Source organism: Amblyomma mixtum, chromosome 6 (genome assembly GCF_055824585.1).
Source record: "Amblyomma mixtum isolate Tamu chromosome 6, ASM5582458v1, whole genome shotgun sequence".
NCBI classification, from domain to species: Eukaryota; Metazoa; Arthropoda; class Arachnida; order Ixodida; family Ixodidae; genus Amblyomma; species Amblyomma mixtum.
The window spans coordinates 69,491,540-69,505,445 of record NC_143017.1 but is presented as its reverse complement, the minus strand read 5'-3'; the positions used below and the strand labels follow the sequence as shown (position 1 = coordinate 69,505,445).

Genomic DNA, 13,906 nt, shown 5'->3' with positions numbered 1-13,906 from the left:
TCCTGCGTTCCGACTGGATCGCGACGGATATCTTGCTCCTGCGCGGATTCGCAGAGCTGCTCCGAATCGCCGATCGGAATAAGCCGCAAGTCAACGTTAATCCGAAACTTCCACCGCCGTGTAACGCGTGGAATAAACCCGGGGTAATAATAGGGCGGCGACATTCTCGCTGCAGATTTTCGGCCTTGCGGCACGCCGCAGCACAGTTTTCAAAAAATGGGACGACTCATGTCGCTGCTGCCGAAGCTCGGGCACACGTGTGCGCACCGACATCAAACGACGTCGAGAGACGATGCTCCAACTACGCGACAGCACAGACCCCACCTGTGCGCTTGCACACACGCGCACCTGTAAGCTGCCCCGACACTCGAGGAGCATAAACAGCACCGCAAAGCCGACGGTGTATATTGCTATATAGAGGGACACGCAGCGCACGAGAAAGAAAAGAGAGGGAGAGAGACGTACATTCCACGGGGGGTTGCACCAACGACCTTTCTAATTCCGGTCGACGTATCCTGTAATGGCAGCTGCGCAAAAGAGGGGAGGTGAAGCGGCGAAGGCTGCGCGATGTAACGGTGCGGAGGTTGCCAAAGGAGCTAAAAAGCGGTTGTCCAGACCCTCTTCCTTCCTCCTCCTCCTCCTCCTCCTCCTCCTCCTCCTCCTCCTCCCCCCCCTCGTTGAACAACTGGGTACAACCGGATAAATTACAAGGCCAATACAGCGTGGCTGTTTTCACGTACATTAACGCACGCTCGGGTTAAATTATGGGAAAAATTGAAATGGACATGTTGCCGTCCAACACCATGGAACAACCAGAGCCATTTGATAGTTTTGATGGTTTGAAAGTATGGTTTGGTTTGGTTTATGGGGTTTAGCGTCCCAAAGAGACTGAGGGACGCCGTATAGTGGAGGGCACCGGATAATATCGACCACCGGGGGTTCTTTAACGTGCACTTACACGGCACAGTAGGCACCTGCTGAAAAAAGTTGCATGATGCAAAGAAGTCTTACAGTTTGCCATAGAAATGTAATACAATTAGCATAGAAATTATACAAAATTATCATACGAATGTCATTCATTTTTGCAAAATCATAACTTTGTCATACAGATGTCATACAATATCACTCAATTGTATGACATTTGTATGGCGAAACCCCTATGATGTCATTGCATCATACAACTTTTTTCCCCCTCTAGCATTTTGCTTCCATGAAATGCGACAGCCACAGCCGGGACCGAACCCGCATATTTCGGGTCAGCAGCCGAGCACCGTAGCCACTGCGCCACCGCGGCGGGTATCTGAGAAAGGTATCAAATAACCCTTGCCCAACCGTTTCGCCGGCATGCCTGTTTCAAACGCCAATGCGCGAAACTATACATGCAAGAAAAGCGAAAGAGGACGAACACCGTCGGGACGAGAAATAATGTCAGAAGTGGAGGCGCCTCGAGTCGTGCAGCACTACCGTGACAATGACTCCTATGCTGAATAACGCCAAGTGTCGGCGAACTTCACGCCCCAGTCACGTGTCTGAAGAGTCACAGCTACGAGGACTGTCCACTGTACTAAGATGCGACTACCGACCGACATGTTCCAGACGTCCTCCATGCCAGGCTGTTAATATTTGCAACCCGTTTCTCCAAAACACGCTAGAATCTTATTATTCCTCGCTTCAGTTCCACAGACTGGGGTGGCAACGCGGCAGAGCGGACATCGGATTCCATGACCTCTGAAATCCAAAGCGATGTCAATTCAAACAAGAGGGCAACGGCTGAGGGATCGTACAAGAATCCGGAGTTTTATGACGGCTAATTAGAAGATCAGGGATCAAGAAGAAATGGGCTTGGGAAGGACATGTACTGCGAAGGCAAGATAACCAATGGTCCTTAAAACAGGCTGGATTCCAATGGGAGCGTAGCAGGGGGAGACAGAAAGTTAAGAGGGCGGATGAGATCAAGAAGTTTGAGGGTACAGGGGTGGCCTCAGCTGGCACGTGACAGGGTTAATTGGAGAGACATGGGAGAGGCCTTTGTCCTGCAGTGGGACTAGTTAGGCTGACGAAGACGACGGTTTCAAAAATGAAGTCGGAATAAAAATTAAGCTGTAACAGTACTAAGCACTGAACACAAGAACAGACCGTATAGGGGCACAAAAAGCGCGCGACTAGGCATGGCCATAGTCACGAAACTCCGGCCAAAGTTTCATATAGGGACAGCGTGCGCCGCTAGTGGCGCGGCTGTCGGCGAGGGGGCACGAATGCCTGCGCGATCCCTGTTCGCAGCGGCTGTTTTCCGGCCAGTGGGCTCACATTCGCTTGGTATTTGTGCTTTCTGGGGATCGGTATTTGGGCTTAGAATCGACGCTACTTTAATGGTTATCACCTGAAACCTTGGCGGCAGCATCGAAACACTAAGAGCCCTGTGCGATCGACAGCGGCCGCTATAGTAAACCTTGTTAGCGGCTGTTTTCTGGCCAACAGATAACGCGCTTTTTCTCGTTGCTTTTTATAAAACAGCGGTTTTTGTACATGGGTCCAGCCTACGCATTCATTTTCACCGCAACTTGCCTGCAATGTCACTCTGGAAGATCTAGCGTAGCGGTCAGACATATTTATATGCGTCTGGGTTGCGCCTGTTTCGGCCGAGTTCTCGCTTTCATCTAAGTGCATAAAACTGCTTACGGCTGGCGTTTACCGTGTGAGGAAAACTGCAATCTCACTAATGCTGAAAACAAGACGTTATGGTGGCATTTTAAGAACCGGAGTGCGCGCTGCAAAAGCGATCGCATGACGAATGCACCGGCAGTTTGATGGGGCTATCTATCTCAATTTTTTTTTTTTTGCTGACACTTTCGGAGGTGGAAAAGCCAGCTGCTGAAGACTCTTGCTACATAAGCCATTTATTTACACTCTGCCACGCTGTAATCACGAAAGAACCAGCCAGTGCAAGGAAATTTTGAATTTTTGTTCATTACTCATGTGCTGGCTTTGCGCAACCAAAATTAGAGAGAAACTGTGCGCGGCCACGCGATAAACCAAAAATGAGCGATGATCGGTATCACGCAGCAACTTGAGCAAAAAATAAAAAACGCGGCAGGGGTTCAACGTAGGTAAACCCAGCAGACGTGCGAACGCATGTGTTTAGACTTGTTTGGCTCTTGGTTTTTCTTGCTGGGTCGTCGGCACGCACGGCGACGATATTAGAGGTTAAGCTCTGATCGAGGTTAAGCTATCTGATCTGTTTGCGCCGCAGATGTAAGTTGATGGAGACGACGATGTGTACTGCACAGCGTAAGAGAGAGTTGCAGTTTAACACGAGGCGTGATCGGCTGCGGGGAGAGCACAGTGCTCTAGTGAAGTGGCCAGCGAAGCTGATCTGTTCTGGCCGCCTGAGGTTCGAAACCCAGTCTCGGAAATATTTATTTTATTTCTACACCCTCAAGGTAAGGGACGCCGCAAGATCCTTGATTGGCTTTGACCCCGTGAAGTAGTGCTTTCGCACTAAAAGCCATAAAAACATTGACGAGTACAGCTGAAATGCAACACCATGAGAGATTCGTGCTTAAGTACGCTGGCAGGCCTTCGAATATCCGTGGGACGGGGCCGGACCTTCAGCTTCAGTTTCAGCTTCTCGCGTTGCAGCGACACTGCTTATCCGTTGATCACAAACACGCGAAACGGAATCCGTGGGGCAAAATGCCTGTCGTATACACGGTCATGCTTGGAGTCGAAGCTAAATCCACCGCTGTCCTGTCGGGATATTGCTCGCTTCCATATTTTACGCTGCTCGGCGTCGCTCGGCAGACAGAACAGCGAGGCCTTTTCCTGAGTACCTCCGTAGCCGGAGCGGCAACCCGCCACGCAGCAAGTATTCGGCATCGTAGGCTTGCATGCGCGTCACGTGCACTGCACTTGATTTGCGAACGAAGGCAACGACAGAATAGAAAATAGTTGCTGCCACACCACCGGCGTCTCATTCCGCCCGTAGACTCGTGGCCGTAGAGACGCTCGCTTCCTCGCGTCGTTGCCCCCACAGGTCTCTGAGAGCCGCCTCGCGGAAGGCGCGGTCAACATATGAAGCTCTCCCATAGCGCTACGGAGAAGTTTCATGGCCAAGCAAGCGATGACAAGCGCTTGACCTACGGTGTGCTGCTCCTACTGACTGGCTTCGTGAATACTATGGCTTGTGATCAAAACAAGAGATACGTCAAGAATCGGGCGGTTGGTGGCTATGCATTGACGATATTAAAAGCGAAACTGAATTTTGCGACAGAGACGAGTAACCTAACAAGCTTCAAGGGGGCAGATCAAGAAAAAGAAGAGGAATGCATCGAGGTGGCGATGAACACAGCGAAGAGAACGACGAAGTGCGCGCCGTGAACATCGGAGGCACAGCCCCGCCACAGGCACCGCTGGTCGCAGCAGCCGTCCCGTCCCCGAACCAGGCACTCCGCGTGGTCCACTGCGTGCGTCTCTGGTAAGTACGGCGCCGCCGCGCACTTGCCCGACCATGGGCCACTCATCGCACCCGCACATTCGTAGCCAGATGCAGACGCAATGACAGTACACAGGAGGCGGTGAGATGGTGATTGAACAGGGGACTGCGGCCAACATGCGCCGGCATCAGGACTTGATCGCACTACTAGTCTTCTATGGTAGTCGATATTTCTCATATCCAGACACCCGACAAGTTAGACTAAAGCAACTCTGCAGCCAATACGCTGGATCTCGTAGCAGGTGGCAGATGCCGTACGCAGTTTTCTGACATGGCGGGCGAATCTTCATTGAAGGAGTCCACTGTCGTACCACGTCGATGTCGGCGGCAGGCGCAAACCACCTTCCACGGCACGAGCAGCCCGATCTAAACTATCACGCGTGAGCAAGTCTCCACCTTCTCGGATGCCGTGCAGATGCTGCAAAGTCACGCCTATCCGTTCTTAACCTAGTTCTCCAGGTTCTTTCGCTGGTGTTTCATCACTATTCCTTTGCAAAACTGTCGACACCAAAAGTATGCGCTACAGCTTTCAGTCCAGGCAGTCTGTGGAATATGGGCGCCTTTGTCAATACAATGAGTGCCAAACGCCGTGCTATATACGATCACGGCGCACTACATCACAGTAGTGCGTTCGTCAGGTGCAAACTCTGCTTGAAAGTCTTGAGGCGCTGGCATTTCTCGCGGAACTAGGCAACCCGATACTGCAGGGCTAAACTGCGACCGACAAGCCATGGCCATGAGAACGGGCTGGAGACACTGGCGAGAAGACCTTTGTGTAAGTCAAGGTCACAGTTCTCCCTTTCGAGAACACCGACACAAAGAAAACGTCCGCCAGTTTCAGAACCGACAGCATGCACAGAAAACGGCGGAGAAGAGGCAAGAACGCCGTTTGCAAGGGATATATCAGAAGGAATGGATGCTCTTCTGAAGGCGCTTTGGTCGCGCTATTGTATTTCCAGCAAATACAAGTCCAGAACATTGTTAGAAGGTGTGCGTACAGAGTTTACTGCGGTTTCTCGAACGCGCAGCTGTGCAGACATGGCCAGCGCAAGCCGACTCGCATGATGCTGCCAAGCCGGGGAGACGGCGACGGAGGCGATGGCGGAGAGGCCGGGGGCGGCGCCGCCGAGCGAGCCCGGCGAAGCGCGCTCGACACCCGCAACGTGGTGGTGAACCTGCGCGCACTCGCCATGACCAGCGTGGCGGTGGACACGTGCAAGCTGGCGCTGGCCACCGTCACCATGGTGCGGCGCCAGCCCAACCGCGGCTTCGTGTTCCTCGCCTCGATGGCCGTCTGGTCGCTGTCGGCCAAGCTGGCCATCATCTGCGCCAGCCTGGTCGCCTACGGGGTCGTGTTCTGGGCCGCGACGCGCGAGGCCCGCCGGCCCATGCTGGGCGCCGCGGCCGTGTTCGTCGTCGCCATCGCGCTGCGCTTCCTGTTCATGGTCGAGGGAGCCGTGGTCGTGCTCCAGGACAGCGTCGTTCACCACGCGAGCGCCAACGCTAGCGGCGCCGCGCTGGACGCGAGGCACATCTTCGTACCGGTCGACCACAGGGATCCGGTGCTCACGAAGTCAGGTACACTGGCCTCTATTTCGTTGCATACCCCACAACTATGGCCTTGAGGGCTTCATTTTGCAAAGGCTGAACCTACTCGGACAATGATTCCAGGGACAATTAAGTAGCAGTGTTGGTACAATGCACCCTGGTCACTTAGTCCCAAATGGCCGACGTTAATTAATGTCTGAGTCGCTAAAGTGGTGAAAGTACTTAAAACGCTAGTCCCACTCAAGGACCCCAGAAAAGGGCGGGGGGGGGGGGGGGGGGGGTCGCTCCCCCTCCCCCAAAGTCTCCAATTTTTTAGCTTAGATCAAGTTTCTGAGAAACACTTCAATTCTAGTACGCTATTAATGTAAAGCGCAGTGGGGATGAGCTAGTTGGCTTTGTAGCCAGTCCTAAAGCATTTAGTTTTGGCAACCTAAACCAATCATGCACACACAGAAGTCTGATTGTCCGACCGTGGTTCATGAGCATGATTAGCAGAGTTGAAACAGACTGTGTGCAAACTTTTTCAATGCAGCTGATCACTCCTCGTTTGTACATCTTTATTAAGCTGCCCACTTCCATTCAACAACTTAATATGTAAATAAAACAAAGTCAATCTAGCCCCCTCCCCAATTCAGAAAAAACATCCAGAGTCCCACCCATACCTTACAATAACCTCAACTGTGACAGACTTTTTCTTTCTCAAGGCTGAATAAAAGATTATCGCTTGTTAAGGAAAATGGCTAGTCCCAGCCTATTCCCACGAGACTGAAGAATTAATGAAGTGCTAGGAGGTACTATAGTTTGATTTGGGAATGCAGTATTGTCTTGAGGTCACAAGTGCCGTTAGGGATAAGAAAAAACTTGAGAATTAAAGGGGAGTAGCATTATGTGCTCAAGGCAGAGCCACAAATGAGGCAGTGTAGGAGGACATGGGCTGGGTATATTTTGAAGAGCATACTAAAAGCCGGAATGAAGAACAGCTGAGGAAGACTGATAAGAATTGTGCATGTATGCACAAGTATTTGTAGAGAAAGAGCACCAACTTGCAGTGGAAAAAATAAATAGAAAACTATGCATTAACTATGCAAGAAACCAGAATGGTGAAATGAAGAGCATTAGACTCGTGGCCAATCGACCAGAAGATGCAAACTGAATACATTTAATGGAAAAAAAAAGAGTGGCCTGTAGGAGGGCGATTAGTGAAATAAAGAAAATCATGATAGTTTGCCTATGGTTTGAAGCAAAACCAGCTGGCCTTAGGATGCATAGCTATTAAAATAAAAATACCCAAGATGATGAATTATGTGGAGTTGGTAGAAAATTTCAACAGACATTTTGTTAGACTACAGCAGTATCTACTGAGATCTGAGGGGGTCAACTCTTGGAAGTAGTAAGTTAGCATGATGCCACCATCCATGTTTGATGAAGTTATTAGCACAGCAAGAAGGGTGCAGAACAAAAGTTGCCAAAGAATACATTTCCAATGCAGAGCCTACACAAAATTAATCAATTTATTTCAGGATGAGATCTAGACTAGCACAAGTTGTTGTGGTGTGCCAACACAATACAGAGATAACACAACTGAAAAGAAGTAGTAATTCCAAATGCTAAAAATGTTGGACTTTAGCTTTGCCAAATAAATTCATGCAGACTCACACCCACCCTATTAAATCTAATGTCATCGTGTTGTGCTGCCCACATAAATAGACCCATCTTAACATCTCCCAAAAAATTATTCTATCAGCAGATGCTTGCATGGCAGCACCAAAAGTTTACTAATATAATTACTGCACCCACTATTTTAGATATCAGAAACAAATTTTTGCTAATATATTACACTATGAAATGAGGGAACACCCCAAATTTTTTTACATTTTGAGGGAAGAAAGAAGTCCATTCATTATGCAAATAAGTATAGTGACTTGATTTGATGTTATATGAACAGAATTATTCCCAAAGTGTTGCGCACTTAACAGTTCGCTAATAATTTATTGCAAAAATGTTTGCAGAGCTTCACGGAAAAGCAAAGGTACACCTAAGGCATGAAATCTTGGACCCCCACAGCACTGACACAGCACAGCCAGCTCCACCTCCGCCTCCTCCCAGCATTATGGAAATCGTATTCAAGATTTTGCAAGTGAACATCATCCACACATGTTCCGTGGCAGTGCACATTGTTTTCCTTCTGGTTCTACGCAAGTACATGCGATGCACTAAAGTCAAACAGCATCTCGAAGACATGCCAGCCGAAGCACGGACATGAAAGTAATTGCTGCTGAAGCACAAGCTCAAGAAGACAGCTGCACATATACAGTGGATGGTATAAGGTCATGTTTAGTAGAGACAGACTGCATGCGCACAAATGAGTTTCGACTATGTCCAAAAGCGACACACTGGATGTGCAAGAAATCAGGGTCAACCAGAAGAGTAGCATTTCCTGTAGACGAATTATGTCTGTGCACATATAATGCATCTACTATATGCGAACGTCATCACCTGTGATGAGCCCATAACGTAGTAAATGTCTTTTCCAGTTTTTATGTACGCAAGTCTCATGAAATAAAAGTTAGCTGCCAAGAACAACTGCTTTATTGGACAAAAATCCTTGCTAAACTGTCAATAATGCAACATATTTGCTTAATGAATAGCCCAGCACCTTCGTAAAACAGACTGGTCACATCGAGAGAGCAGAATTAAGAACACCTCCGTGGGGTACGGACGCTCGATTTGAAATTTCGCACCGCAGACAGCGAGAGTCGGGACGACCGCGTGAATGTGCCAACTGCATAACAAGAGGCGGACTCTGGTGAACAACAAGAGAACTTTCCTTTGTCACTGTATAAATAAAGCGGCGTTAGCATCAACAACCGCACAGATGACACAGACAGCATCCTGTTGTGGTACATAATTAACCGGGGTTCACATTCACCCCTTTAAAAACGCAATTCAACACGGATAAGCCAGCGTCGGTCAACGCTGCGCGCTACGCGCGCCATAGTAAACCGGGGCGCGATAAAAACCAATGACACACACGCAAACTTAGTAGTGCCGGCTCGTGAGTCACAGTGGGCGTACGCAGCAGCGCTTGAATTCAAGCGTAAGACCTCTCGCTAATGCACTGAAAACAGGCAGAAATTTTCAGGAACATACATATCCAGTTAATGAAGCCGTTGTGGACGTATACAATTAGGGCGCTCCATGCAAACTGCCTTAGGTGGAGACAGGAAAGGTGAATGGTACAGGTCACATACCTGAATGCCGATGGCAGCACGCTTTCGCCGTCGTCATTCTTGGCGTAAGGAGAGGGTAGGTCGGAGTCCTTGTCACTGAGAACGCGTGCAAGGTTCTTTATACCTTTGGTTTTGCTCGGTTTGCTGGTCGAGTCGTGCGGCATGTTTGGCTGCCAAAAAGAGAGGCTCATTCTTGAAGCACGCCAAGAATCTACTGAACAATGAGTGACCACTGATCTCCTGGCAACAATAAATGTCTTGCCAAACAAAGCCGCATTTAGAACAATCTTTAAATATATGCACACATTAAACAAATCGGGGTAGAACATGCAATACGCAAAGGTCGATGCGCTACGAGGGCAGACACGACGACGCCACCAAGGTGGCCATTTAAAGCATTCAGGCTCTCACCTGGCTTATTTTTGTGGTAATCCCTGCTCTAGTAGATGAAAGATGAACAAATGTTCATCTAATTACACGGAAAATTCGTTTTACGTTTCGCACCGGGCACATAGCACACGAAGTGCCCGATGTCCTGTCAAAACACTGCCCAATAATGGTCGCGGTGGATATGGTGGCGCCACCTGGAGATAGTTCATAAAAGCGCGAGCGGGAAAACTAGACATATGACGTCCAAATTAGGTCGGAGTTGATGCCTCAGTTGCCTCAACAGTGAAGCAGAAACCGAAACTACGCAGATACAGTAAGCTGCACGTAAGGTAAGTGAGCGACAACGCTGTCAAACGTCTAGGTAGAGTTAAATATATGTATTTATGCTGTCACAAAGCCGTAGTTTAGTCAGTTTTGTACTTAATCATGTACTTATTGTATATATACAATAAGTACATGATTATAGGTAGTCTTGTGGAAAGGGTTTTGCTTTATTCAGATGATTGGTAGGGAACACGTGGTAAAGAGGTAAACGCTGCGATTCACTCCACCTTTAATCTGTCGCACAAAGTGCTTTGAGGGTGCGACAGAATTTTCGTAATGTCGAACCCCAATGATTCGAACTCGAAGAGGACCGCACATTTGTTCGCCAGCTAAAACTCTATACAATTGTTGGTATCGCCCTATAACATTTTTGGATTTAAAGTTTAAACGGCGTTTCACCTAAGACTGTCAGCAATTTTTTAGTGATGCCTTTTGAGTTAGAACAGCACTTTTTCGGCACAGCATTTTCAGTGGCGTAAGACGTGCTAACTATGGCAGGCTGCTTAACTAATACGTGAACACACCCACAGCTTCGAACCCCACTGGAAAAGCAACAACTATAGAGCAGCAACAAAGTACTGCAATGCGCAAAAGTTCCATGTGGAACTCGTACATATTGCCAAATGGGCTCATTCCCCCGTTATGGGTGTTCCACAGGTGTTAGTGGAGAATAGTTAATAAGCAAAGCTCTCTCATTGAATTTCGGTGCTATTTATTCCATTTTTAGCATTTACAGTCGAATAGGTATAGCTGCAAGGTTCTGTTGGTTGAAGATTATTATTACCACACAAAGAAAAAAACTCTTCAAACAGAGCAGCAAAATGTTCTTTGCTGGAAACGGTACAACCAACAGAAAACCAGCTGCACCGTGCTGGAACCAGTACAACCTGCAAAAAACTGTCATCTTACCTACTGAGACTATCAGTTTTCCTGAGACCAGGAGTCTTCCTTCTGGATGCTGGAACCAGTTTAACCAGCAGAAAACCAGCAGGCTTCTGCCTGTTCCAGCAGAAACCAGTGCAAACTATTAATTCCCATTAACAAATTTTCTCCCGGGCTGCTATCAGATAGCAGAAACATCCGGTATGAACAAATATTACAGATAAATATTATTTATATGCATCGTGTGATGCCTATGAGTAGGTTTGCCTAAGACATTCTGTTAACTGAAGACCGCAGTAATTGCTGACGTGAAAGGAGTTAGTAACTGGTCAAACTATAGTTTAAGGAACAATTTCCCAGCTGATTCCAGTTGGTTTTCAGCTGAGTTCTAGTCCGCACCTAATGGAATTCAACTGGAATCAATTGGGAAATTGTTCCTTAAACCAGTTAGACCAGTTACGATTTAGTGTCAGGTTGGTTCAACTTAATTGCTGCCTCTTCTTTGACTAATTAATTCAAAACCATATCAGACTAAAGGCCATACAGCAGAGTGTTTCACCTAAGACTGTCAGCCGTTTTTAAAAGTAGCCAGGCTTATGAGTTAGAAGAGCGATTTTTTTAGCAATGTCAGCGAGCGGTGTGGTGCATCAGAATACCGCTAATTAGGACGTGCTTAACAAGCTCATTAACTAATACTGAATTGCTAACTTTTCATCTGTTAGGGTCACTGGGCGGCTTGTAGTCCACCGTGAGTAATATTCACATCAGTTATTAGATTTTCGAATATGCCGCTCTAGACGCCGCTGCAGCGCAAGGAGTCCGCACACAGGTGAAAGCGAAACTAAACTGCGAAGCGAGCATCGGGCTGGCTGTTTCTGGCCGCGCGCGGGGACTCCGGAACTTTTCTTGGTTCGAATTTGGATTGGTTCAGTTATTTGTTCATGCATTCTATGTTTCATTTAAATGCTTATTCAATTTAATTTGTTTGTATTTTTTATATTTCAGTGTTCAAATGTGTACTTATTTTGTTAATGCATATATAACCTATATTATTGAAATGGGCGACTTACAGTACAGTCGGGCCGGAATGAAACGCGAACAGAGCATGCCAAGACAACAAAATATTTTACCTGCGTATACTTTCAGCTGAAATACACAACTAGCCTGATTCATGTGCCTGGGTAAAGGGCCTACTGAAATGCATAATCTGAAATAGGTTGTAAAGGAATATCTCGCTGCAAAGCAGAAATGTATGACATATGCGTGTTCGCGTTTCATTCTGACGCCCGACTGCTTCGCCGCGTGATAAATTTTCGTACATCCCGTACCCGCACCAGAATATATATGTATCTTCTTAGCCTTTGATATGAAATACTCAAGCCGTGCACAAAACAGGCCTTGATAAAGGTGAATTCAACGTGCGGTAGCAGTCCTGCGCGTCACGCCGCGGTGATGGGTCAATGTTTTCACAAAGTGCAAACTTTTCAGCGAGTGCGCTGTTTACTGCTTCGCGCAGTTAATCGCTCATATACTCCGTCGCACGCTTTCTCTGACGACCCTTGTGGATGAACTTAGGAGGGATTATGGCGTTGCTTAGTTTCTTACTATTTACAACTGCATACAACACACATCAACACTTTCTACACATTTTTGCCCGCGTGACCGCGCGCGAAGCTGTCCCTCGATATCTGCAATGTACGCACGTACCTTTCTGAGAGCCTCGATCTGCTGAACTCGGCTACGAAATCCCTCTACGAAAGCCTCCACCGAGGGCCAGCAGCAAAGCTATAACTTCAGTCCAGTACACATCTGCGTCGTGCTCGTGCGTATACATGATTTTAGTTTCGATACCTGGGCGCCGCCATGTTTGTTTTACTCGAGCGCCGCCTACCGCCGACGCCATCTTGGGCTGATAATTTGCAGCCGATGGGCTGCAGCCGAAGCAGCGTGCGATCTCTGAAAGTGTCATTCGCCCGTTTTATTCCTGCCAAGCCTAGAAATTTTGGGTGGGCGTTCGCCTCGTGTCCATCCTCGTGTGTGCTGTGCCATTAGCTCCTGCAATAACCAACTGGGAGCAAGCAACCATTCCTCGACGCAGCGAACGATCAGCATCGGTGAGTGCCATGCTCGCAGTTCACGCGTGCTTTTTTGTCGCCGGTTGCCTGTAAGGCAAACGTGGCACGGTGTTGCATGTTAGAACAACGAAAGCAAAATGTGTTGAAACACAAGGTCGCGGAAGGCAATGATTATCTAGTTTTTCATGGAGCGCCGTTTTTTATGAACGCTTTCGCTGCCTGCTTGGACATGGCGAGTGTGACAGTTTAGATGCTAGGCTTGCGACAGAGTACCCCGTTTACAAACTTAACATTTTGGAAACAGCGAGTGCATGGCCGAAACGAATCCACTTCTGATGATTAGAATGTTTGTTTGCGGAGATACGCGCTATGAAATTGAAATTCGGCCCCTCCTGCCTCTTGCGTAGGGCTGTTCGTACTACGAACGATACAAGCCAGTTGACTGAAAGCGATTCGCATTCTCGCCTTCTCCGCTTCCGCCAGCACTTACTGGTGCACAAATACCAGAAAATGTGCAGTTACACGATCTAATAGGTTGGTACGCTAATGGAACGCTATTACCACTTACTGACGGTCAGAATCGCCGACCTGTGTTGAGAATTCCAATCTCAATCGGGTCGGGGCACTGCTCAAGTCGCTGCGTTTGTTGTATCTCTGGCACGGTTATGCATAGTGTGGATTTTTTTTACAGTGCATTCGATGCGATTTCAGGCGAATAATTTATTACAATGCATGGCAGAGTTTACCGTCCTGTGCATGCCGTGTATTTTTTCATCTTACGTTGCCATGGCTGCATTTTTTCTCACTTTGCAGTTGGGTAAAAGTTCATGTCGCCGCTTCTATACATGCCATGCTGTGCAAATTAAATTAGTATTTTTGCACTAATGACATGTTTGTTTTTTTCAGGTGGCGATCCCCACACCCTCCCGACATTGACGATCATGTGGGGCGGCGAAAAGAAGTTG

The 13,906-nt window shown here is 47.9% G+C and overlaps 2 protein-coding genes across 3 annotated transcripts in view; one reads left to right on the top strand and one right to left on the bottom strand.

Annotated features, from left to right (window-relative positions):
• Nucleotides 1-9,834, bottom strand: part of Wdr37 (WD repeat domain 37) — a 124,044-nt gene extending 114,210 nt beyond the window's left edge. For both annotated transcript variants that reach the window (XM_089548070.1, XM_089548071.1), the window contains exons 1-2: nucleotides 9,682-9,834; nucleotides 9,292-9,440 (exon numbers count right to left, since the gene is read on the bottom strand). In XM_089548070.1, the coding sequence (XP_089404196.1) occupies nucleotides 9,292-9,434 (143 nt within the window). In that variant the 5' untranslated portion in view covers nucleotides 9,435-9,440; nucleotides 9,682-9,834. The remainder of the gene's footprint in view (nucleotides 1-9,291; nucleotides 9,441-9,681) is intronic.
• On the top strand, nucleotides 5,542-8,539 carry LOC149339318 (uncharacterized). The gene is made up of 2 exons (XM_089550456.1): nucleotides 5,542-6,070; nucleotides 8,050-8,539. The coding sequence occupies exons 1-2, from the start codon at nucleotides 5,554-5,556 to the stop codon at nucleotides 8,301-8,303; spliced, it is 771 nt and encodes a 256-aa protein (XP_089406582.1). The 5' UTR covers nucleotides 5,542-5,553; the 3' UTR covers nucleotides 8,304-8,539.
• Nucleotides 9,835-13,906: the final 4,072 nt, after the last annotated feature.